Genomic DNA, 27,401 nt, shown 5'->3' on the forward strand with positions numbered 1-27,401 from the left:
ACCGCTGCACCACAGAGAGCATATTAACGTATGGCATCTCTGTGTGGTATCTCAGCTGCACGGAGGAGGAGAGGAGAGCTCTTCAGCGCGTCATCCACAGAGCGCAGAGGATCATTCGGACAGAGCTACCAGCCTTGGAGGGCATCTATCACACACGGTGCCTCGGGAAGGCCGTCAGCATCCATAAAGACTCCTCACACCCTTGTAACTGACTGTTTGAACTACTTCCCTCCGGCAGACTTTACAAGGCCTTCTACGCCCGTACCTCCAGACTCAGAAACAGCTTTATCCCCAGAGCTATAGCGGCTCTGAACTGGCCCTGCTGAGTGCCCCCCACCCCCCCTGGACTGTCTCCCTCGGATGGTCACGACACACAGCTTATTTATTTATTTTACTTTTCTTTTTCATCGGTTGGAGCTGCATACTAAATCTCGTTGCACTGACGTGCAATGACAATAAAATATATATTATTATTATTATTAATAAATGATATCAAAATATGCATTGCATGGTGTTTGTAACTGTGGGTGTGTGATTTGCGCACACTTTTAGAACAAATTCCTAGTGTTATAGTCACTCATTTAGCACCTGGAATTTGGATAAAGTTGCATTGTGTAACAAACAAATGGTGTGCTGCTTGTAGGCCAATGTGTCCAGATGACTTAAATACTACTTTATTTTAATTTATAGTTATTTAAACATTGCTTTTCTATTACAGTTTTGACTGGCGGTCCATTGCTTGAAAACTATGAATATGAATTACATGAAGTTCGATTTCACTGGGGTAAAGAGAACCAACGTGGCTCTGAACATACTGTTAATTTTAAAGCATTTCCCATGGAGGTGGGTGCTAGACCAAAGAATATTCTTGAATTGTTTGTGCCATAAAATTTGAGCTTACAACTTTGGAAATGTTTTTCCCCAAACGTACGAAACTTTGCTTCTTTTTGAAAAGGAATGTGTTGTAGTACAAGTAGTTCTGTTATAATGTCTGTTTCCAAACTACGAATTGGATATAATAGAATTGATGAATTAGGGAACATCATTTGTTTTACGTGCCAAATTGGTTTCAATTTCAATTAGGAACTACAGAACCAGTTAAAAGTTACTCTGGGAATTGACATGTAGAAAATAATATTCTTTGGGTGGGGTGGGGGAAAAGTCCAGAGGGAAGAATAAAATTCTGTAACCTCTCCACAGTAAACGGACACCATTGTCTCTTAAGAACATATTCTGTCAGTTTCACTGTAGGTGATAATTGAAATTGCTTCTATTCTTCTATTGTCACTTATGCAATGATACTATTAAAAAAATTAACATACAGCTTTGAGTATTTTGAGCTTGCAGTAACAAAAGGGTGCTGCCTTTGCCAAATCAAGGATACTCTGACGAACACCACATTTGGTAGAATGTAGTACATTTTTCAGTTGATAGTGAGGAATTGAATGTCTCATCCTAACTACCTCTGCAATATGTTGTTACTTTTCTGGGCTTTTTCTTCCTTTCACTACTTCACTAAATCTAATAATTTATTATATTAAGTTTTTAATTTGTTTTTTTTCCGACAAACTTTTTGTGAACTCTCACTTCCTTTTGATTAGATTGGCTGGGCTGATGATGTTTAAAGAGGAAATACAATGGGAGGTTTCCAAAGAGGAATGGTGTTTTTGGATTCAGTTTCATAATTTGAAAGCCTGAATATTTTGAACACATTTTCTTTTTGAATGGAAAAAACTTTTTTTTTGTCAATGACATTCATGATTTATTTTGCTGTCTGTTCTTCATATCACTGCCTTCAATGTTTCACCTATTTTATTATGGTAATAACTTTTCAGTAATGGCCATGTGTGGACTTCGTTAAAAAAGGTCACTCTCATTCCAATTTTAATATTATTAATTAGGTTTCCATTTAAATAGGGCTACCTGTGCATAAGATCACTTTTTAAATTGGGAACATTGCAATAAACCTTTTTAAATAAGGTTAATGAGTATCTCGGCTGGAATATCTCACTGAAAGCAAGGTCACTGGTTTTGTTTTCTCATTAAAATAAATAATATATTCCTCTCCATTTGAAGGAGGAGGATGATCATACTATTCCGGGACTTCTATAATCAGTAATTTGGATTTCAAAACAGATTTTACTCCAAGCAATCCAATGCCCGAAGTTGTGAAAAATCTTGAGTGATCATTTTTTCATATTATTCAGCCTATGTTCTATGGTGATGATGGCATATTCAATGTCAACAAATGGAGGGAATGAGACATGAAAAGAAAGGCTTTACTGAGCAAGTATTAAAAGAAGATGAGGTTTATCCTCCTTTCACAAGAGAATCAAGTATTTGATTCCCATGAAAAAAATAAATTGCTCCACCTCTTTTATTGCACTTTTGCAGCACAACACCTGTTTAGGACAACTACATAGCTGCAGCATTAAAAAACGCTGCTGTGATTTTACAACACATTCATTTTGTGATTGTAAAATAATCGCTAAAGCAATTAATGATGCATTGTCATAACTTTTGCAAAAAGCCAGCATACCAGATTTTTAGAACAGAACTGAAGGTTACAAATAGCATCTTGATAGCTGGAATTTATGGCATTGCATACTGCAGCAAAGAAGTAATACAATTGAGTCAATTTGACTACATGGTACTTTGTTATGTTCAAAATGCTTGGAGAAAGTATATGATTGTGGAGAGTTAAAGGATAAATCCAATCACCTGAGCATGTCAATGTGTATTAGGATTATAAATTGAGACCTTTGACTATGGAAATCTTTTGATTCGAGCAGGGAAGACTAAAATAAATTTAATGTATTTAAAGTTATGAATGGATTTGAAAGGATAAATCCAGAGCCCTACTTATTTCTATGTGCTGGCAAGTGAGTTAATAAAGGTTATCAATTTAAATTTGTCATCCAAGAAAAATAAAAATTTAGACTTGCATAATGCAGAAAATTGTTGTGAAATAGTTTACCATGAGCAAAGGTTTACCATGAGCAGTAGTTTAGGCAAAAATCATTCTAACTTTTAACACAACGAATGGATAAATAATGTGTGGAGTAAGAACTGATAAAACCTGAATTTGAAAGGCTTGACGATATGCTTCTTTACTTTATTATAACATGAAAGGCCATTTGACCCATCAGGATCTATGCCTGCTCCCACAGTGCCATTTTCCCCTGTTCTCTCACATGTTCACCCACTCATACCTGATTATAATGCCATACACTCGGTAATTTATAGTAACCATTTGACCTTCCACTTTGTGGGACGGTGGAGGAAGCTCCAGGAATACCTAGAGGAGCTATGCACAGTCACGGATATGGCATGTTAATCCTAACCCTAGCCCCAGCCCCAAAGATAGTTTTAGTCATCTCCATCACATGACTCTCCCAAACTTGATCATCTCCATCATGCTGAGTCATATCCGTCACATGAGTATTTTGTGCTCATAAAATTATACAACAATGACCATAATTATCAATTGTAATTGATAAATAAACTGTATGCTTCTGCCTATTCATCTGAAGTTAATATTGTTTTAAAGGATGTTGGTGAAACGTTATGTGAAGGTTACCATTTTTACTGAAAATCACCACTTTTTTCAGCAGTAAACTGTTACGAAGGTTTAAAATCAATGCGTTAGACTGAAAATGTATTTTTTGGTGGTTTATTTGAGGAAGACACTATAATTTGAAAGATTGCGACAAAAATTTGAGTTTATATTCTTAAATCAGTTATATTTTGCAACGTTGATCGTCATAAAAATATGACAGATATGACTGAATGCAATGGGCAACCTGGAAAAAGAAGAGGAAAAAATAAATTAAATTCTCTAAAAGATTGCACCAAACATATTTTTCCCATAGTAGAGATGTTCATCTATGTGAAACAACATTCAAAGTTGCAAAAATGTAAGTTTTATTTTCTGGTTTCCAGAAACTTATAAGTAGACGCTTATAGTTCTGTCCCACGGTACGAGTTCATTCCAAGAGCTCTCCAGAGTTAAAAAAAAATAAACTCGAGGTAAGCACGGAGAATGAACATAGCGGGTAAGTCGGAGCCCGGGGACGTCTCCTAGCGACTCGTAACGCTAACGGCCGGTACTCGGGAAGACTCGCTAACGGCATGTACTCGGGAAGATTCGTGAAGATTTTTCAACATGTTGAAAAATGTCCACGAGAGCCCCGAGTACCGATGAGTGGCCATTACCGTAAATCTCCGAGTTCGAATCAGGGCAAACTCGAGAGTGTTCTTGGAATAAACTCGTACCGTGGGACAGGGCCATTACTGAAGAATCACCCTTATAGTAACCAAGGGTAAAAATATGGAAGGACTAGGCAAAGTAATTCATTATCTTTAGTACCAGTTAAAGTGATGGCAGTTAAAGTGTGATACATTGGCACACACCAATTAAATGTATATTTACTTGAATCTTAAAGACCATTAATAAGGGATATCTTGCATTGTGACCCGTGGAATGGGTATGCCAGATATTCACCATGAAAAGTCCATTTTCAGGAGATTCAAATGGATTCTGTTCAAACAAATTTTCAAAGGTGGTGTTTATTCCAAAATGATGAAATAAATCTTTTTTTATGTCTTTTAATATTGGAAAGATTTCAAATTTTAAACCTACATTCAAAAGACAGATAAAAAAGAAATTAATACTCAGGTCTATTTGCCTCTCTTGTAGTTCATATAGCCAAGAAGAATATTTTTGTGGAGTAAATTTGAGAATTATTTGTACAATAACTGAGTTAGTGGTTGACAAATTGGATTGAGAAGGGGATGATCTGAACTTGCTTCAATGTTTTAAGTAGCATTCAAAAAATAACTTATGGTTCACAAAATTAATATGCTATCATTAAGATGAACCAAAGCAACTTTTTTTTATAATTGAGGGAAAGCTTGAATGTTTTCCATCTTAAATGTTTAAGGCTATCTCGCACTCAAGAAATCAATGCTGGAACACAAATGGAAGGAAGGCTTTTGATCCTGTGTTCTGGCAGCAAATGTGACACACGAGATGGCCAAGATTAACTTTGTTTTGTTCTGCACTGATTGTTTTGTTTTGAGCCAAATTCACAAATAAAAGACTATTCTTTGTTTCCTAAAAGTAAGTAGAAAGTACCATTGAAAACTCCATAACATTAAGTAAGTTTATTGGCCAAGTATTCACATACAAGGAATTTGCCCTGGTGCTCCGCCCACAAGTAACAACATGACCTACAGTGACAGTTACGAATGACTCCGAAAACACTAAACATTAATAATAAAACATTAATAATAAAACACCATTGATCAAGCATGTGAACCAACAAAATACCAGATCAAAGGGAGGCTACAGATTTTTGGCTGTTGAGAAGAGCAACAACTCGTGGATAAAAACTGTTTTTATGTCTGTCTGTGGCAGCTTTGACAGTCCGGAGTCGCCTTCCAGAGGGAAATTATTCAATGAGTTTGTGGCCAGTGTGAGAGGGATCAGAGATGATCTTACCCGCTCGCTTCCTGGCCCTTGCAGTTTACAGTTCATCAATGGAGGGGAAGGCACAGCCTTTGCAGACTGAGGTCAGGCTGTGAGTGGGTGTGAAGTGTTTGTTGGGGTGGGAAATGGTCCAGTCTTTTCATACTGGAGTCTTGCCTTAAGTAGGTGTGAAGTGCTGAATGGGAAGGAGAGGGTGCAGGGTCCATTCTTTGTAGACTGGGGTCTGACTGTGTTGGTTGGGGAGGGGGGAAGGGGGTACCAGGGTTACGTTTCTGGTTTTCAAACCTGCAGTAAAACTCATTCAGGTCGTTGGTCAGCTGACGATTGTCCAAAGAGCGGGGGGGCTTTCCTCTTGTAGCTGGTAATTTCTTGCAAGCCCTTCCAAACTGAAGAAGAGTCACTAGCTGAGAACTTGCTCCTCAACTTCTCAGAGTACCTTTCCTTGGCAACTCTGATTCCTCTTCTCAGCTTGTACTTGGCCTGCCTGTAGAGGTCTGCATCCCCGCTCCTGTTGGCCTCCTCTTTAGACCATCGGAGCTGTCTGAGTTCTGCAGTGAACCAGGGCTTGTTGTTGTTGAACCATGTCCGGGTCTTAGTTGGAAATCAACTGTCCTCGCAAAGCTGACATATGATGATACAGTGTCCGTATACTCATCGAGGCTTGTGGTTGCTTCCCTAAACACATTCCAATCCGTGCAGTCAAAGCAGGATTGTAAGTTCTCAATGTCCTCGCTTGTCCACCTTTTCATTGTTCTGACCACAGGCTTAACAGATTTTAGTTTCTGCCTGTAGGTTGGAATAAGGTGAACTAGACAATGATCAGAGAGACCCAGACCCGCCCTGGGAAATAGAGCGATATGCGTTCTTGATTGCCGTATAACAGTGATCGAGTGTTCTCTCCCCTCTGGTGGGGCAGGTAACATGAAGTCTGTATTTTGGAAGGTCACGGCTGAGGTTAGCTTTGTTAAAGTCCCCCAAATCAATGACCATAGAGTCCGGGAAGTCACTCTCTACGCCTCGCGTACGCATACTTGGGGGGATATGTAAACTCCAGCGAGAGTAAAGGAGTTAAATTCCCTCGGAGAATAAAAGGGTTTGCAGTTTATAGAGAAGGATTCTAGGTTGAGAGAGCAGAAATTTGACGGTACAGTGATGTCGCTGCACCAGTCCTGGTTGGTATAGAAGCATATTCCACCACCTCTTGATTTCCCCGCTGCCTCCACTTCGCGGTCCATTGTGAAGTTGGAAGCCAGCCAGTTGCAGAGAATTGTCCGAGGTTGACTCACACAGCCAGGTCTCGGTGAAACACAGGGCAGCAGCTCGAGAGAAGTCCTTGTTTGTCCGATGCAGGAGTTGCAGTTCGTTCACTGTGTTATTGAGAGAACGTACGTTTGCCCGGAATATGCTCGGGAGTGGTGTGTGTGATCCTCGTCGCCGGAGTCGGGTGAGTGCTCCAGATCACTTCCCACGGGTCCTCCTCTGTCTCAAGACCTTGAATGCAGCCACAGCCCCACCGACGAGCATGTCCAAATAATCCAGCGAGTGAGAGAAATCCAGAACGATGTTTGGAGGTACCGTATGTCCGATGTTTATGAATACCTCTCTCGTGAAAGTAATCTTTGTAGGGTTTTCACAAATGAACAAACACATACAAAACAACAAGGAGCAGTACACTGTGGCAGCTATCGTCGGCGCCAGCAGCAGCAGCAGCTACACTTACAAGCAGCAAGCAGCAGCTATTATCTGAATGGTGGCCGATTAGGAAAGGGGAGATGCAACGAGACCTGGGTGTCATGGTACACCAGTCATTGAAAGTAGGCATGCAGGTGCAGCAGGCAGTGAAGAAAGTGAATGGTATGTTAGCATTCATAGCAAAAGGATTTGAGTATAGGAGCAGGGAGGTTCTACTGCAGTTGTACAGGGTCTTACAGGGTTGTACAGGTGTGAGACCACACCTGGAGTATTGCGTACAGTTTTGGTCTCCTAATCTGAGGAAATACATTCTTGCCATAGAGGGTGTACAGAGAAGGTTCACCAGACTGATTCCTGGGATGTCAGGACTTTCATATGAAGAAAGGCTGGATAGACTCGGCTTGTACTCGCTAGAATTTAGAAGATTGAGGGGGGGATCTTATAGAAACTTACAAAATTCTTAAGGGGTTGGACAGGTTAGATGCAGGAAGATTGTTCCTGATGTTGGGGAAGTCCAGAACAAGGGGTCACAATTTAAGGATAAGGGGGAAATCTTTTAGGACCGAGATGAGAAAAACATTTTTCACACAGAGAGTGGTGAATCTCTGGAATTCTCTGCCACAGAAGGTAGTTGAGGCCAGTTCATTGGCTATATTTAAGAGGGAGTTATATGTGGCCCTTGTGGCTAAAGGTATCAGGGGGTATGGAGAGAAGGCAGGTACAGGATACTGAGTTGGATGATCAGCCATGATCAGATTGAATGGTGGTGCAGGCTCGAAGGGCCGAATGGCCTACTCCTGCATCTATTTTCTATGTTTCTACATTTCTACATTGCAAGCAGCTGTATGTTTGGGCTTTCCAGATTTAAATATGTGGCTTTTAAAAAAATAAAGTTTGTACGACTGATGTATACAACATTTATGTTTTGCAGCTCCATCTTATCCATTGGAATTCTACCTTGTTTAATAACATTGAAGAAGCTTTGGGGAAGAAAAATGGGATTGCAATAATTGCTTTATTTGTTCAGGTAAATACAATCTTCAAATTCATTCACAGGATGTGGGTGTTTCTCACAAGTTGGGATATATAATACCCATTTCTCATTATTCCTGAGAAAGTGCCAGGTAATTATTTTATTGAACATTGTAATTCTTTTGTTGACATAATGATTATTTAACATGAGAAAATGGGACCAGCTGAAATGGATATCTTGGTCAGTATTGTCGAGTTGAATCAAAGGGCCTGTTTCCGTGCTACGTGACTCTATCTGATAATCAGCTTCAACTAGACGGCTTTGGTGTCCGACGTTATAGAGTATAGTTTTGGGGTGGGGGCAAATAGACAAGCGATTCTAAGGCAGCAAACAGGATTCCAAGATGCTGTTTTGCCTCGATGCCAGTGTATGTGGGAGTGGCGGCGCCTAACGGCAGCAGCTCGACTACAGTCGTCTGTCTTTTTTTATTTTTATATTTTTATTTTTGTTTGTTAAATGTATGTCTTTGAGTTAGTTTTTATTATTTTTTTAGCTGTGTATATGTTGGGGGGTGGTGGGTGGCGTGTGGGGGAAACCGTTTAACTCTCTACCTTGCTCGGGGGCCCGACTATTCCCTGTCGGGTCTCGGATGTTGTTGGGCCTAACATCGTGGAGCCGGCGGCGACCTCCGGCCGGGACTAACCTGGGGGCTCCAGTTGCAGAGCCTGCGGAACTGACATCGCGGAGCTGGCCAACTTCGGAGTGGGAAGAGCTGTGGTGGCGTGCGGCTGCAACCCGACTTTTGGAGTTCGGAGGCACCGGCCGCAGACCCGGTGGACGGGAACATCGGGAGCTCCAAGTCCCTGGTGGGAGACCGCTTTTCCGAGCTCCGCAACGGCGACTTCTCCCGCTGGAATCGCGGGTTTAAGGACATGGAGCCGGGGCCTATCATCGCCCGGCGTGACTTAAATGGCCTCGGGACTTACCATCGCCCGCCGGGGGCTTTAACATCTGAGCCCCAGTTCGCCTCGGCACTGCAGTTGGACTGCTGAACCACGGGAGAAGGAACAAAGGGAAGAGATAAAGACTTTGCCCTCCATCACAGTGAGGAGATGTTGGAGACTCACTGTGATAGATGTTCATGTAAACTGTGTTAAGTGTGGGTCTTGGATTGTTTTGTAATGTAAAAAACTAGAAATGAAATTTCGTTCAAACCTAGGTTTGAATGACAATAAATATTCTATTCTATTCTATAGGATGTCTTGGAGCAACTGTAGCACATTTTTTAGAGGGTGGGTGAGCAGCCAGAAGTAGTTGTGCATATTGGTGCAAAGAGCAAAGATGGGAAAAGGGATGACATCCATCAGTGGGAATATAGTGATCTCTGGATTACTCCTGGTACCATGGGTGTAGTGAGGGTAGGAATGGGAAGATCGGAAAGGTGAATATGGGGCTGAAAAGTTGGTGCAGGGGGAAGCAATACAGATTTTTGGACTATTGGGGTCTCTTCTGGGACAGAAGTGACATACAAGAGGGACAGGTTGTACCTGAATTGGATGGGGAGCAATTCAGATTCAATTTTAATTGTCATTGTCAGTGTACAGTACAGAGACAACGAAATACATTTAGCATCTCCCTTGAAGAGCGACATAACAAACGATTTGAATAAATAATAATAAGTGTCCGGGGGGGGGGGGGTGGTGATTGGCAGTCACCGAGGTACGTTGTTGAGTAGAGTGACAGCCGCCGGAAAGAAGCTGTTCCTCGACCTGCTGGTTCGGCAAAGGAGAGACCTGTAGCGCCTCCCGGATGGTATGAGGGTAAACAGTCCATGGCTGGGGTGAGAGCAGTCCTTGGCGATGCTGAGCGCCCTCCGCAGACAGCGCTTGCTTTGGACAGACTCAATGGAGGGGAGCGAGGAACCGGTGATGCGTTGGGCGATTTTCACCACCCTCTGCAATGCCTTCCGGTCGGAGACAGAGCAGTTGCCATACCATACTGTGATGCAGTTGGTAAGGATGCTCTCGATGGTGCAGCGGTAGAAGTTCACCAGGATCTGAGGAGACAGATGGACCTTCTTCAGTCTCCTCAGGAAGAAGAGACGCTGATGAGCCTTCTTGATCAGAGTTGAGGTATTGTGGGTCCAAGAGAGGTCATCGGAGATGTTGACTCCCAGGAACCTGAAGCTAGAAACACGTTCCACCTCCGTCCCGTTAATGTGGATGGGGGTGTGCGTGCCGCCTCTGGACTTCCTGAAGTCTACAATGAGCTCCTTGGTCTTCTTGGGGTTAAGGGCCAGGTTTTTGTCAGCGCACCATGCTGCTAGGAGCTGGACCTCCTCCCTGGCCAGCTCATCGTTGTTGCTGATGAGGCCAATCACCGTTGTATCATCTGCATACTTGATGATGGTGTTAGTACCATGTACAGGTGTGCAGTCATAGGTGAAGAGGGAGTAGAGGAGGGGGCTCAGCACACAGCCTTGTGGAACGTCGGTGTTCAGGGTGAGGGTTGAAGAGTTGTGCTTGTCTAACCTCACAGACTGGGGTCTGTTTGTTAGAAAGTCCAGTATCCAGTTGCAGAGGGAGGGGTTGATGCCCAGGTTACCGAGTTTGGTGATCAGTTTGGTGATCAATATCCTGGCAGGAAGGTTTGCTAGTGTTACTCGGGAGGGTTTAAACTACATTAGCAGGTGGCAGGATCCAATACAGTGGAGAGGCTTGAAATGTATGCCATTAGGCTCAGTTGACAGGATAGGCAGAAACACGGCAGGGAGTGAGCATTGATAATTGGATCAAATTGCATTTATTTGAATGTCGGAGGCCCGATGGAAAAGGTGGATCAACTCGGATCATGGATGGGCACATGCAAATGGGGTGATATAGCCATTGCGGAAATCTTGCTGAGGGAGGGGCAGGACTGGCAACTTCCAATTCCAGGATACACGTGCTGCAGGTGAGATAAAGGTGGGGTAAAAGAGGAGATGGGAGTTGTTTTATTGACACTGACAGTTCAAGATATGTACGCTCCTGTTGGATGAGAATCCAAAGAGATTTTATAATTGTATTTTATAGGGAAAAGGATAATTAGAGGAAGAATGGGGCATCTTAGGTTGGTTTCTATGTGTGAAGCCACAAGAGATGCGCAAGGTCCTCGATGAATATTTCTCCTCTGTTTTTAACATGGAATAACATATGACAAACAGTGAATTTGGGACAGCTAATGGCGATATCTTGGATAGTCCATATTGCAGTCAAGAAGATGTCAACATGCCATTGGCTTTCTCCACTGCCTGCTGTACCTGCATGCTTACTTTCATAGACTGCTGTACAAGGACCTTCAGATCCCATTGTACTTCCCCTTTTCCCAACTTGACACCATTTAGATAGTAATCTGCCTTCCTGTTTTTGCTACCAAAGTGGATAACCTCACATTTATCCGCATTAAACTTCATCTGCCATGCATTTGCCCACTCCCCCAACCTGTGCAAGTCACCCTGCATTCTCATAGCATCCTCCTCACAGTTCACACTGCCACCCAGCTTTGTGTCATCTGCAAATTTGCTAATGCTACTTGAATCCCTTCATCCAAATCATTGATGTATATTGTAAATAGCTGCAGTCCCAGCACATGAGCCTTGCGGTACCCCACTAGTCACTGTCTGCCATTCTGAAAGGGACCCGTTAATCCCTACTCTTTGTTTCCTGTCTGCCAACCAATTTTCTATCCATGTCAGCACTCTATCGCCAATACCATGTGCCCTAATTTTGCCCACTAATCTCCTATGTGGGACCTTATCAAATGCTTTCTGAAAGTCCAGGTACACTACATCCACTGGCTCTCCCTTGTCCATTTTCCTAGTTACATCTTCAAAAAATTCCAGAAGATTAGTCGAGCATGATTTCCCCTTCGTCAATCCATGCTGACTCGGACCGATCCTGTTACTGCTATCCAAATGTATGGCTATCTCATCTTTTATAATTTATTTCAGCATCTTCCCCTCCACAGGTGTCAGGCTAACTGGTCTATAATACCCTGTTTTCTCTTTCCCGCCTTTCTTAAAAAGTGGGTTAAAAAGATTTGTACAATGAGTTTAGTCTCAAGATATAATGTGAAAACAGGCCCTTCGCCCCCGTGCCGACTGGCAATCCCCGTGCACTAACATTACACATGAGGGACAATTTACAATAATCGATTCATAGAGTCATAGAGTGATGCAGTGTGGAAACAGGCCCTTCGGCCCAACTTGCCTATATGTCCCATCTACACTAGTCCCACCTGCCTGCGCTTGGTCCATATTCATCCAAACCTGTCCTATCCATGTACCTGTCTAACTGTTTCTTAACCGTTGGCATAGTCTCAACCTCAACTACCTCCTCTGGCCACTTGTTCTATACACCCACCACCCTTTGTGCGAAAAAGTTACCCCTCAGATTCCTTTAAAATCTTTTCCCCTTCACCTTGGATCTATGCCCTCTAGTCCTCTATTCCCCTACTCTGGGCAAGAGATTCTGTGCATCTACCCAATCTACAGTATTCTTTTCACGATTTTATACACCTCTATAAGATTACCCCTCATCCTCCGGCACTCCAAGAGTCTGAGCCTACACAACCTCTCCCTGTAGCTCAGATCCACTGGTCCTGTAAATAATCTCATAAATCATGTCTGAACCCTTTCATGCTTGACAATATATTTCCTATAACATGGTGCCTATAACTATAACTGAACCCAATATTCTAAATGCAGTCTCACCAATGTCTTATAGTGTACAACTGCAACATGACCTCCCAACTTTTGTACTCAATTCTCTGACTGATAAAGGCCAATGTGCCAAAAGCCTTTTTGACCACCTTATATATCTGCAACTCAACCTTCAAGGAACCATGCATCTGCACTTCTAGATCCCTCTGCTCTACAACACTCCCCAGAGGCCTACCATTTATAGTGTAGGTCTTTGACGTCCCAAAATGCAACATTTCACACTTCTCTGTATTAAATTCCATCAACCATTCCTCAGCCCAATTGGCCAACGATCAAGATCCTGCTGCAATCTTTTATAAACATCTTCACTATCTGCAAAACCACCCACTTTTGTATCATCAGCAAACTTGCTAATCTTGCCCTGGATGATCTCATCCAAATCATTAATGTAGATGATAAACGGTAATGGGCTCAGCATCGAACCCTGGGGCTCACCACTAGTCACAAGCCTCCAGTCTGATAGGCAGCTTTCCACCAGCACCCTCTGCTTCCATCCATTAAGCCAATTTGCTATCCATTCAGCTATCTCTCGGAACCCATGCGATCTAACCTTGTCGGATGCCTAACTAAAATCCATGTACACAACATCTACACCTCTGGTCTCGTCTTAAAAAAACTCAATCAGATTTGTGAGATGATCTCCCACGTACAAAACCATGCTGACATCCAAAATCAGTACCCCGTTCCTGCTTTTTCCCCATATCCCTTGATTCTATTAGCCCCAAGAGCTAAATCTCTCTCTTGAAAACATCCAGTAAATTGGCCACCACTGCCTTCTGTGGCAGAGAATGCCACAGATTCACAACTCTCTGGGTGAAAACGTTTCTCTTCATCTCAGTCCTAAATGGCCTACCCCTTACTCTTAAACTGTGGTTCTGGACTTCCCCAACATGGGGAACGTTTTTCCTGCATCTAGCCTGTCCAATCCCTTAAGACTTTTATATGTTTCTATAAGGTCCACTCTCATCCTTCTAAATTCCAGTGAATACAAGCCCAGTGTACCCATTCTTTCATCAAATGTCAGTCCCGCCATCCCGGGAATTAACCTGGTGAACCTACGCTTCTTTCCCTCAATAGCAAGAATGTCCTTCCTCAAATTAGGAGTAGATTTTCCTTGCATCTCAGGGTATGATGTAGTCATTTTAATTTTCAAATAAAAATCCGCATGGCAGCTTAAAATGTATTTTATTTCTATTCAGTGATTTAGTGGTCCTGGGTACTGATATATGGTGACTTACTGTAAATAGAGTAAAGGATGAGATTCAGTGTCATTATGTGCAATATGTAAATATTATTCATGCATGTAATACCAGTATGTACGGCAGTCCACTTAATGTGTGAATGTTATTAATTCTCCATTTTCACACTTTTATGGTTGTGCATAAATGACTATTTTTATTTGACACAGATAGGAAAGGAACACTTGGGCCTAAAGGCAGTCACAGAAATCCTTCAGGAAATTCAATACAAGGTATGCTATAAATCATTTTTTCTGGAGAAGGAACAAAAATATTGGACAGATGACTCAACGTCCTTATAAGTAAGATAAAGGAAACTAGCACAAGCAGCTCAGTTTTATATGCACACTAGACCAAGTGCAGACCCGTTGGGTCTGCTCCCCCAATGGTGTGATCCCCCAACCCAATATTCCACCATGCACCCGCCTCCTCCAACGGAACTGAACCCGTTCCCAAATGTAAGATTCCAGCACTCCCCTGCCTCCCTCAGCAGTGGATTAAAAAAAAATTCCAATTTCACCTACCCTGCCTGCTGCAGCAGTTCCAATTGCAATACCAATTGGCCCTCCCCCTCCTGTTGAAGCACTTGCTGTGATATCCCATTGAGGTGAAAAGTTCAGAGTGTTCCTGTCTTGCAACTTTGTTTTGAAGTGTGTTGGAAGCTGATAGGAAGGAGCAGCGAATCAAAAGGAAGAAAGGCAGCCGGAAGCCAGACGGACGGACGTCAGGCGGCAGCCACAGACTTTTATATAATAATAGATGATCGGGAAAAGGAAAGCAGCATAAAATTGGGTAAACAAAAAAACATAAAGCAAGTTAAAACAATAAAAATGTAGCTTGTATAATTTGGGTCATGTGGCCTTCTGCTGCCGAGAGAAGGAGCACGTCTCATTGGTACTGCTTTGACGACAGTTACTTTACATCCTCTAATGGATATAATTGCGAACTCGCTTGTTCAGTGATTTGCTCTTGCATTATTAACTAGGCATGATGAAGCAGTGAGAGGGACTCAGCCACATGGGGAACTGATAAGATTGTTGTTTCCCATGCAGCATTACAGTTGGACTATCTAATTTCCGCTAAAATGATGAAAGACGTGCCAGAAAGGAAGGAATCTGTTGCACATACATACTATGATGCTTTCCTTTTCCCAGGGATATCCTCAGTGCTTTGCAATGAAATATATATTTTGAGGTCTAATCGCCTTTCTAATATAAAAGATGTAACATTCAATTTGAAAGTAAACTCCAAAAACTGAGAAATGGGTATGCACCCAGCTGGAGCATGGGAAGGGAGGGGAGGGGTGGATTTTTGTTGGTTAATGTTGGTGGAGAATTAAAAGTGGAGAATTTAATTTAATGTCCAGCCATCTGCCAAATATATACTCCTTCACCTGTATCTACCTATCACTTACCAGACTTTCCCCTGCCCCAAACACTCTTTTGGTCTTCTATTCTCCACTGACCCCACTAAAATCAGTCTGAAGAAAGGTCCGACCAAAAACATTGATCATCTATATTCTGCATAGATGCTGCCTGACCCACTGAGTTACGCCGGAACTTTGTTTATCTTTGTGAAACTGGTTATCAAATGTTATTTTTCTTTTTTGTGACCGAGATACTAAAAATTAAGCTAGTTTCTTTCCTGCAAGTTCACCACTGGGAGATCACACATAAGCTTTCTGTTGAGCACAAAATCAACCCATTAATGTCCATCTCTTCAAGGCAACTAAATGTTTAATTTTTTATTTGTCTTCTGTTAATTGTAGAGTAAGGTGAATGTACCTTACTAACTGAGATTTTATTAAGGTTGCAGAGAGCGCAAATGGGGTTTGTTGAATCATGTTATTAAGAATTTACCCTTGATCTTAGCTGCAGGTGGTCTTCACTTAGATACCAGTATCATACAAGTGATGTTTAATGATGTTCCCTACTCTGGAAAGTTGTACTACGTGATATTGTAATGTTAGCCAGGCATGATAGCATAGCTTCAAAATCAAATTGCCCCTTTGGTGTGTGTGTTTTGTTGCATCTCATACTGACCTTTCTGTCCTGGGATTTCTTCATTGCTGGAGTGAGGATATACGCAAGCTGGAGGGACAGCACCATGTATTTCCGCTTGGGTAGCTTACAACCCAATGATATGAAAATTGAATTCTCCAATTTTAGGTAACCTCTAATTCTCCCCAGACCTTGATTCTTCCTCTGTCTAGCTTTACAATCCACAACTCTTCAAACCTGTCTCGCACCTCCTGTTCTTATCTCTGGCCTTTGTTCCAACCAAAGATCCTATAGCAGAGCAAGATAGGCTACTCCTGCTAAATGCAATGGGCTGACGTGTAATACGCTATGGAGGGGATCCTGGGCATTTTTCCCCGCCCATTTTAGTAAACTGAGCCTACCTGACCCGACCCGACTTGCAGTGTAATCAATGTTGTGTGGGTTAGATTCATAAATCTGTCAGTTCAAACTTCTTGTCAAGAATAAAATTTGACTCGGGTAATTGTCTTTTTTTAATGTTTTTTAAATCATTTATTTTTAAATGGCTCACAAGCAGTGTTTGAGTTGATTTTGTGGTAATCGGAACCGACCCGACTCGCATGGTAATTGACATTGCAGGGGAACTTTTTGTGTGTGATATAGGGTTAGATTCATAATTCTGTTAGTTCATAATTCTGTTAATTCTTGTTAAAGAATAAAATGTTTATAAACACACAAACATGAAAATTATATAAATGTATATAATCATATAACACACACAATTATATTTATTCTGATCCAATAATGAACTTTATTTCAGACCAGACAAGGGACATTAAATAAACATTGTAAATAAGAAACATTGCAAACCTCCCCGTAACTTCACACACACTAGGCCTTATCTCCCCTTATCCCCCCCCCCCCCCCCCCCCCCCCCCCCGCACTCCCTCGCCTGCCCCCACACTACAATGTCTCCCCCTCTCCCCGCTGCCCCGCATTCCCTCTCCCGCTGCCCCGGGCCGCGCACTCCCTCTCCTGCTGCTCCGGGGCACGCACTCCCTCTCCCGCTGAGCAAGATGGCGGAACAAGATGGCGGGGGCTGGTTGCTAAAATGAGTCATAACATCACCCATGAATCCGCCCATGAGCGTACTACACGTTTGCGTGAGAGTAACCCATCTTGCTCTGCTATAGGATCTTTGGTTCCAACCATCTATTTATCAATAAACCCCCTTAACTATGTTGATCCATTGCCTACCATGTTTTATCCTGCCTCTCCCCTTTTACAGGTTTCTTCTCCCCCCCCCCCCCCACCCTCCACATACAACCTGACTGAAGATGGGTCTCAACCCGAAACTGCACCTATCCAGAGATGCTGCCTGACCTGCTTAGTTAGACCAGTATTTTATGCATTAACCAGTAATCAGCAGTTTTTTGTTTCTGCATGAGGAATAAGCGATCTCTAACCCAGATGAAACTAACATCTTTCGGAGGAAGAAGTGAAAATTATTTTTTGGGGAGTACATTCATTATGAGAATTATTCAGTCATATTAGAACAAATTTTATGGATGCATTCTTGAAATGCGGTTTAGTGAGGGAAATGCACATGAAATTATATGGATTTGCTTCCAAATGTTAGTTGAGAATTGAGATTTATTGTTTAAATGGTTGTGTTAGCTTAAAACAAGGATAAAGTTGATACAAAACCATCAACTAGGAAATCATTGTTTTTCACTGAGTTGGTTGACTTCAATGGAATTGAATTTCAAAAGTGGATAGGTATATTATAACCATATAACCATATAACAATTACAGCACGGAAACAGGCCAACTCGGCCCTTCTAGTCCGTGCCGGGCACTTATTGAGCCCTTGCCTCATCATGCCTTCAGCACTAGCAACTGTGTATGAATTTCTGGGAATATATCGTCGTTTGACTACTGAGTGATTTTTTTTCATGCGTGTTTAATTTTTATTTGTGGCCATAAATTGATTTTTATTATTATTTAGGGAAAATTGAAAACCATGCCATGTTTTAATCCTAATACATTACTTCCTGGTAAGTTTACTTTTATAATATATAAAATTTAATTCAAAGTAATAAAGCATTAGGTAGAAGTTTGTGCAAACAATGTCTTCAATTTCTCTTGTTTTGTCAATGCTTTAGATCCACTCCTCCGGGACTACTGGGTGTATGAAGGCTCTCTGACCATCCCTCCGTGCAGTGAAAACGTGGCCTGGATACTATTTCGATACCCTTTAACCATCTCTCAGCTGCAGGTATTAAACGAAGCACAAAATCTGCCTTTCTAGAGCGTTATCTTTTAAGTAAAGGTTACAGCCTTGGAAGTCTACCACCTACACAGATTCAAGGCAAAGGTCAAAGATGAAGTAGTTGATTTAAATCATTTTTTTCTAAACTGGTCAACTGCAGCTATGTGACTATTAGGATCAATCAAAAAAAAAAGCTACGTTGTGTGTTTTCTACTTTTGCTGGTGAATGTCATTGTTTGAAGGTGTGTAATGAGACAAATTGTCTATTTCCTAAATTTTAGTCACATTGGAAATATGGCTCTTTAAATTTTACCCATCTGTGGTTGAATTAAACATTCAGAATATCTTGGTATATGTATGCAGCTCATCCTAATCATTTTAGGATTGGAGAGAATTTGTATGAATTAACGCCTTTACAATTTCAAGGTTTATCGGATGCTGTATGGACAATAAAACATTGTGTAGTTACTTTAAGATGTAGGAATTGGAGAAACCACTCTTGTGCAAAACAAAGTCCTATAACATCTGTAACGTAGAGACCCGCTAATGTTTTACTGATGTTAGTTCGCAAAGCCATTGATATTGAGCAATGGGATATTTCTAGGTTATAAATACTATTGCAGATTTAAAAAAAACTTTAGACATAGAGCAATATAGCAAGGAAGTGGCCCTGCAGTCCTTCCTTAGTCTCCGACAAGGATAAAGTTCCTGGCCTATCCAGCCTTCCTTTATAACTCAATCCCTCTCTCCCAGTAATATACTTGAATGTTTTTGCAACCTTGCTAGTTTAATGATGTCCTTCCTATAGCAGGGCAACCAGAACTGCACAAGTACACTAAATGTTAACTTTTACCAGCATCTTGTAACATGAGGTACCAACACTGTACTCAATTCCCTGATTGAGGAAGGTAAGCATGCTATATTCAATATCCTATCCACTTGTGTTGTCCTTTCATGGATCAATGTACGTGCACCACTTTCTGTTCTACACCAATCCCTGGGATGCTACCGTTTACCATGTAATCTGCCCTGGTTTGTCTTACCAAAATTCAACACGTTGTATTTATCTGAATTAAACCATATGTGTCATACCTTAACCCATTGACCTACTTGTTCAAGATCTGTATAGATAACCTTCTTCACTGTTCACTGTCGCACCAATTTTGGGTGTCATCTTGAAACTTCCAATCCATGCCACCTACATTCACAAATAACTTATTAATATAAATGAAAAGCAGTGTCCTGGTACTCCCTATGGCACACTGCTCGTTACTGATAAACAACCCTCTACTTTCACCACCCTGTGTCCTACGCCAGTACATCAATGACCCCATGGACGTCCCTGGCCAGGACCTGCCCCAAAAGCAGTGGACAACCCTCAACCGCTTGAGGACAGGCATCGGACGCTATGGAGTAGCGATGAAGAGGTGGGGCCTTGTGAACAGTGCCTCCTGCGAGTGTGGGGACCCAACACAGACAGTGGAGCACATAGTCACCAGTTGCCCCAATCACTGGCCACCGAATTGTGAATGAGGTCTGATTGACCTAGAGAATGACACGTAGGCCTGCCTCGCCTCAACGGAGCTGCAGGTCTAAAAGACATACGACAGAAGAAGAAGTGTCCTACCTTTAATTCTGTATCCAAGTGGCTAGCTCACCCTGGATCTTTTGGAAGATCTAACCTTCCAAATTAGGCGACCATGAAGTTACTTGTCAAAGACCTTGCTAAAGTTCACACAGACAACGTTAACCACACCACCCACATCAATCTTCTTGTCACCATTTCAAAAAAGCTAAGATTGGTGAGACATGATTTCCCACGCATAAAGCCATGCTGACTATCCTTAACCAGTCCTTGCCTTTACAAATGCATATGAATCCCCTCCGATAACTTGCTTACCACTGATGCAAGGTTTCCATTTTGATGGGTTTCATTGAAAACCATGACAATAATGAACTCTGAAATCCAACGGGATAGAAAAATAGTGAATAGTTTCACCCATCAACTTTGTGTATGTCAATGAATTGTCCATTGAGCCCATAATATTTGATTAATGAAGGCTCTTATGGAGAAATTGAAATTTAATTTCACTCATCCTTTCATATAATTTTTGTTTAGCGGGTCAGTGTTTCAACTCCATGCCAACCATAATAAAATGTTTGTATTCGAGTCAATCTTGACTCAAAGCATCATTTATTTTCATGAGAAATGCATTGATTAGTTACTCTACTGGCAAGAGGTCTTTAATACATTGAGGGAGAGTGCTTTGGCCTATGGCTCAGAAGTGTGGAATGAGCTAGATGCAGGCACGTCTGACTCCTTGCTCCACTCCATGAGTCGCTGTGTTGTGGGTAGATTTCTTATCTGGTTCCTCTCTTACACCAGTCCTAGTTGGTGAATTCATTCATTAAAGGTAAGTTTTGTGCTTTTGTTTAATCATTGTATTTAAAAATAAATAAGTTGCTTAATGTTTGCGTATAGTATTTTAATTTAATCTCAGTTGCTCAGAATTAAAGGACTTTCTTTTAGGAAGAAGATAAGGATAATTTATTTAGTCAGGGTGGTGAATCTGTGGAATTCTTTGCCTTGGAAGGCTGTGGAGGCCAAGTCAATGGATAGTTTCAAGGCAGAGCTCAATTCTTGATTAGTACAGGCATCAGAGGTTATGGGGAGAAGGCAGGAGAATGGGGTTGGGAGGGTGAGATAGATCTGCCATGATTGAGTGGCGTAGACTTGATGGGCCAAATGGCTTAATTCTACTCCTATCACTTATAACCTTATGACTTAAATCAATTTCAACTCTTTTAAATGTATTTGATAATTGACATCAGTAAACATGCCATTGACAGCACAAGCCTACGGAGTAATAATGGGAACAGGATCTTGAAATGCTTTGTGTAGGAAGGAACTACAGATGCAGGTTTAAACTAAAGATAGACGCAAAATGCTAGCGTAACTCCGCGGGTCCCTTCTTCAGACTGGTCAGTGGAAAGGGAAACAATCTCTCGTTTCCCTTTCCCCTGATTTGTCTGAAGAAGGGTCTCGACCCAAAATGCCACTCATTCCTCTCCAGAGATGCGGCCTGTCCCGCTGAGATACGCCAGCATTTTGTGTCTATCTTAATACTTTGCTTGCAGGACAGATGCAGAATTGAGGCCTTGGTCATTGGCCATAGTCATAAAAATATTGTGCGTTTGGAAGGATAGCTTTGGGGTTGGTCAATGTGAGTGGAAGGTTGCCTCAAACTATCCATCCTTTATCAATCCATAATGCCATAACAGCTTTCTCTTTTTGGAAACGTGTTATGGCAGTAACCCAGATATATAACCTATTGTGCTATTTTCATTCTAAGCGCTTTTTTAAAAACAATAGTTTGGATAAATTGTCTATAAAGCAAAAATAAATTTAGGTAATAAATTCCATATTTTTATGAAAATTGAAAATGGGGATCTTGTATTGTGATCTGAAAATTGCTTGGTGCTCTGGCTCCTGATCCAGTGTAATTTAATGCTGACAACTGTTATCATAATGTATTGTCAGTAAAACATTGTGCATTAAGATACTGCCTCCAAATGACACGGGTATAAGCCAATGGATGCCAATAAGGAATTCTTGAAATTTTTTAATGGTCAACAAAATTGTTCAATGCATTTGCTACAATTTAGACATTCTGTATTCCCAGAATGTGTTATAAGGGAACACTTCTAACTGTCGGGAAATTTGACCTTCATTGTCATTTGAAAAAAAAAAAGGCTAATTTTATTATTGTACATACATTTTTTTTTTTTAATTACCTGATTGATAATCTTGTCTTTTTATTTTGAAAGAAGGAATTCATGGGGCAGAGTAACACAGTGGCTGCATAATAGGACTTGTAATCCAGAGGCCTGAACTGATGTTGCCAGCAACCAAGTTCCAATCCCACCATTTACATTCAGTTAATAACTAACCTGGAACGTAAAGATAATAGGGAAACTACAGGATTATCTTAACAACTCGACTGGTTCAGTAATGTCCTTCACAGAAGGGTCTGTCCTTGTCCCAGTTGGCCCTACACATGTTAGCAGATGTATACAATTTAGTTGCCTGTTAATTGCCCTATGAAATGAATCACATCAGTGGTACTAATTGGTCTGTCCTACTTGGTGATTTTTTTTTGTCAACTGCCGGCGACTGTCACAGTCGTAGCAGGTTGCCGAAAAACCGGCAACAACCTACGTCATCTTAGTGACAGCCTACGACATCACCTACATCAGGAGAAGTCCAAGCTATGCTCATTGGCGTCAAACCCACTGTCGCCGAAAAATGTTCAACATGTTGAAAATTTAGCGGCGTCCAGAAAGACGCTATGACTTTTTGCGCGATTGAGGAGACTACTCCCAGCGAACATGTGGCGACAAACTAGTCGCCTGTAGTTGCCTAAAAAATCACCTAAGTGGGACAGGCCCAAAAGGTATTCACAATAAATGTTCCCTGACCTTGTCTGCCACCTTCCATCCCAACATTATTGCAGCCATGGAATGCCTTCACTATTTGCATAAAACACCTCTTGCTTCATGCTGGACTCGAGGAACTGCAAATGTTGGTTTAAGTGATAGGAGTGATAGGAGTCGAATTTGGCCATTCGGCCCAATGAGTCTACACTGACATTTAATCATGTCTGATCTCTCTATTTCCTAACCCCATTCTCCTGCCTTTTCCCCATAACCTCTGACACCTGTACTAATGAAGAATCCACCTATCTCTGCCTTTAAAAATCCACTGACAGCCTCCACTGCCTTCTTTGGTGAAGCAATTCCACAGATTCAACTCCCTCTGCCAAAAGAAATCCCACTCATTTACTTCCTCAAAAAACGTCCGAGACTCTCCCACTAGTGGAAGCATCCTCTCCACATCCACTCTATCCAGGCCTTTCACTACTCTGTATGTTTCAATGAGGTCCCCCCTCATTCTTCTAAACTCCAGCGAGTACAGACCCAGTGCTGACAAACGCTCATCATAGGTTAACCTACTCAATCTTGGGATCATTCTTGTAAACCTCTTCAGGACCCTCTCCAGAGCCAGCACATCCTTCCTCAGGTATTGTGCCCAAAATTGCTCACAATATTCCAAATGTGGCTTTACCATGCGCCTTATTGAGCCTCAACATTACATCCTTGTTTTTGTATACAAGCCCTCTTGAAATAAATGCCAGCATTGAGTTTGCTTTCTTTACTACTGATTAAACTTGCAGATTAACTTTTTGGGTATCCAGCACCAGCACTCCTAAGTCCCTTTGTACCTCCGATTTCTGGATTCCCTCCCCATTTCTACATCTTTATTACTACTACCAAAATGCTTGATTCCACTTTGCTTCAAACTGACTGGAGTGGGAGGGAGGTTTGAAGAGAGGTGGGGCCGGGTGATCAGTTACTTTTTCCTAGACATATTGTGCAAAGGGCTTACTTTAATTTTAATGCCAACTTAAGGAGTTTTCCAAATTTCCTTTTGGCCATAATTTGTTGGAACTTTATCTGCCATCAATTAATTTGTATTATACTTTGGTCATGTGATTCTATAATATAAAAATAAAAGAAATACTGAAAATGTTCAGATGGCATCTGAAGGGAGAGAATCAGAAGTAGCATTTCAGGCCAGTGCACTCTTGTCAGACCTCAATACAAATTTACGAATCACTAGAAGTTGCACATAGGAAAGTGAGGCCATAAATGTGCTGCAAGGGAAGATATTGACCAAGTTAACACTGATTCAATTTTCACAACCTGAACAACTTGAAGTAGCTTGTTACTATCCAAAGGCACAAGATATGCAAGTTGTGGCCATAGTAATCATTGGTACACAAGATCAGATGTAAAGATATTAACAGCATAAAACATTTATCAAATGTTTCTTTGCTTCCAATTTCATTCTTTCCAGATAGAAGAGTTTAGAAGGGTACGTTCTCACATAAAGGGAGCAGAACTACCTGAAGGATGTGATGGGATTTTAGGAGACAACTTTAGACCAACACAGCCACTCAGTGACCGAATCATCAGATCTGCATTCCAATAAAGAATGAGCAGTAATAAACATAATCAGCTTCAGGTAACCTTCAAACATTCCTGCTTCAAACATGCTATTAATGCTTTACTCAAATATATTTGCTGGAGTCTGATCGCCACAGGTTTATTTAAGTTTTTGTAGACCTTTTGCACTCCTGGACAAGTTTGTTACATACAGATATGATTGTCCTTAAATTTGAGATCAGTACACTTCTACTTTTATTCTTTGCTAAAACATTGTGAATAAAACGACATTAAAAAAAATCTCACCATCTCTAAACATTGGAGTAAAATTCCTCACTTGTGGTATCTTAAGATTTTCATAGTAAATGTGTGTCCATTTCTTTAAGTTGCATGAACATTTTATTCAGAACAGGTAAATAGTATACTGTGCTCAATTTTTAATTTGACTAATGCAGTTCAATGCGATGTTATCCAATTTTAGATGGTAGGTTATTATCACTTTTTTTGCATCAAACAAATTAAATAAAACCCCAATTATTCCTGTTTTGGGGATGTTTTTTATAGTTTCATTTAAAACACCGTCAGTTAATAACATAATTTGATCAACATTCAAATGTAATCATTTTGACTTTATAATGAAAAGTATATCAGAAATTTAAATGTGTTATAATTCTTCAGCCTGAGATGTAAAGTACAAGTGACTTAAGGATTTTTAAACTGTGTTTAAACAGTTACACATTGAGTTTGTGTGTTTTGTCTTGAAATTGCTCTTTGCATTGCAGCCATTCCATTTGAACCAACTTCATGCACTAGAAATGCTGTATAATGTTGAGGAAATTTAAACTGTCTTTAATTTTATCATTGCGGTTTGAGATGGGCTGGAAGGTCATAAGTGAAGGGAATAGAATTAGGCCATTAGGCCCATCCGGTCCACAACACCATTCAATCATGGCTGATCTATCTCCCTCCTAACCCAATTCTCCTGCCTTCTCCCCATAACCTCTGACTCCTGTATTAATCAAGAATCTATCTGTCTATGCCTTAAAAATAGAAACATAGAATAGGTGCATCAGTAGGCTATTCGGCCCTTTGAGCCACCCGCCATTCAATATAATCATGGTTGATTATCCAAAATCAATACCCCGTTCCTGCTTTCTCCCCATATCCCTTGAAATATCCACTGACTTAGCCTCCACAGACTTCTGTGGCAAAGAATTCGACAGATTCACCACCCTCTGACTAAAGAAATTTCTCCTCATGTCCTTCCTAAAAGAACGTCCTTTAATTCTGAGGCTGTGACGTAGTCCTAGACTCTCCCACTAGTGGAAACATCCTGTTCACATCCACTCGATCCAAGCTTTTCACTATTCTGTGTGTTTTAATGTGGTCCCTCCTCATTCCTCTAAACTCTAGCGAGTACAGGCCCAGTGCCGTCAAATGCTCATCATAGATTAACCCAATCATTCCCGGGATCATTCTTGTAAACCTCCTCTGGACCCTCTCCAGCACCAGCACATCCTTCCTCAGATATGGTGCCCAAAATTGCTCACAATATTCCAAATGTTGACTCAGCATTACATCCCTATTTTTGTATACAAGCCCTCTTGAAATAAATGCTAGCATTGAGTTTGCTTTCTTTTCTACAGATTCTACCTTGCAGATTAACTTTTGGGGAATCCTGCACCAGCACTCCCAAGTCTTTTGCACTTCCGATTTCTGGATTCTCTCCCCATTTAGAAAATAGTCTAGGCCTTTATTCCAACTACCAAAATGCATGACTTCACACTTTGCTACAAAATATTCCATCTGCTGATGGAATGAACATCAGCAGAATGAATTTCCAAGTCTAGTTGATGTGTGACTGGCGAAAACATGGTGAAAGTATTCTTGTACATTAAGCAGTTTGAGATTGTATATTTGAAGATTAATGCATTTCTTTGTTTCCTGTACTTGTAATGCTTTTTGAAACATTTTAAACCTTTTATGTTTTTTTGATGTTCTGCAAGGAGCAGTAAAATATAAAGCTGAATAATGCATTAATTTTAAATTAGTTTAATTGCTATTGGCAAGCTGTGCATTAATGATTGAACATTATAACATTTACAAATGCTAAATAGGAACACAAATCTAGGGATGGAAATACTCAAGGCGGACTTTTTCAGTGGGTGGATTAAATGGATTCCTTTCATGTTAGCTTGTTCTGATTTTGAGTTGATTTGCTTCATGTGGGAATAGGCTAGCTTCTACAGAGAAGACTGATAACATGCCACATTGAGGTTAGTGGGTGGAATGGGGTTACAACTTTGTATTTGACTGCCATCAAATCACAATCCATTGAATCTAGCTTCTGGTCCTGTCAACCCATTTAAAAATAGCCTCTGGCAGTTCCTGTAAAAACCCTGATGTGGGTCACTAGGATTTAATTTGCATATTGGCCTCTTGCCTGAAATAAAGGAAACCTCAGTTATTCATCTCGTGATTCCACCTGTTTCTTTTTATTTCCACATTGTGACTGGGCTAAGGAACTCTTATGTAACATCCTTAAAATATCCAGGATCTTTTTCGTCTTTCTCCTTCAGTCTAATTTCTTTCATGGCTGTAGCCTCTTGGCAGTATTTAAGACTGACCTATAACTGTAAAGCTGTGAGTGAAGAGCTGTCTATATCCTCAATTTGCTGCACCTTATGATTTTGTATAATCTATAAAAATAATTGCTTAAATCTGTTTCCAAATCCTGAATTCTTTTGACTTTGGGAGTATTACAACAACTGTAATACTGTTGTTGTAACTTGGCATTTTTATAAGCTGCCAATGAACACTGGATATTTGCTTATTTGTAGTTTCAAAAGTTCCTGGACATTTTGCATCTGCACTGTATGACTTGGGTGCAAAACAGACCTTCTTTGTCATGGAAAAATATTATCAGGCAGGTAGAGAAAAAGATTCCAAAATCTCAAAGCCTCCCTGGGGAAATGAAAATGCACTGACCTT

General features: G+C 41.0%; 1 protein-coding gene across 4 annotated transcripts in view; it reads left to right on the forward strand.

The window, feature by feature from the left end:
• The window catches only part of ca8 (carbonic anhydrase VIII), a 55,087-nt gene that overhangs the window by 12,545 nt on the left and 15,141 nt on the right, over nucleotides 1-27,401 (forward strand). For 3 of the 4 annotated variants that reach the window (XR_008723298.1, XM_055634017.1, XM_055634016.1), the window contains exons 4-9: nucleotides 719-843; nucleotides 8,115-8,210; nucleotides 14,324-14,386; nucleotides 18,141-18,189; nucleotides 18,298-18,410; nucleotides 24,322-24,489. Coding sequence is in view for 3 of the 4 variants with exons in the window: in XM_055634017.1 (XP_055489992.1) it covers nucleotides 719-843; nucleotides 8,115-8,210; nucleotides 14,324-14,386; nucleotides 18,141-18,189; nucleotides 18,298-18,410; nucleotides 24,322-24,456 (581 nt within the window). In the remaining variant the exon portion in view is untranslated. Of the gene's footprint in view, nucleotides 1-718; nucleotides 844-8,114; nucleotides 8,211-14,323; nucleotides 14,387-18,140; nucleotides 18,190-18,297; nucleotides 18,411-24,321; nucleotides 24,490-26,056; nucleotides 27,134-27,401 lie in introns of those variants that run through there. The other variant, XM_055634018.1, reaches the window with a different exon arrangement.

The sequence above is a fragment of the Leucoraja erinacea genome, chromosome 4 (genome assembly GCF_028641065.1).
Source record: "Leucoraja erinacea ecotype New England chromosome 4, Leri_hhj_1, whole genome shotgun sequence".
Classification (NCBI taxonomy): Eukaryota; Metazoa; Chordata; class Chondrichthyes; order Rajiformes; family Rajidae; genus Leucoraja; species Leucoraja erinaceus.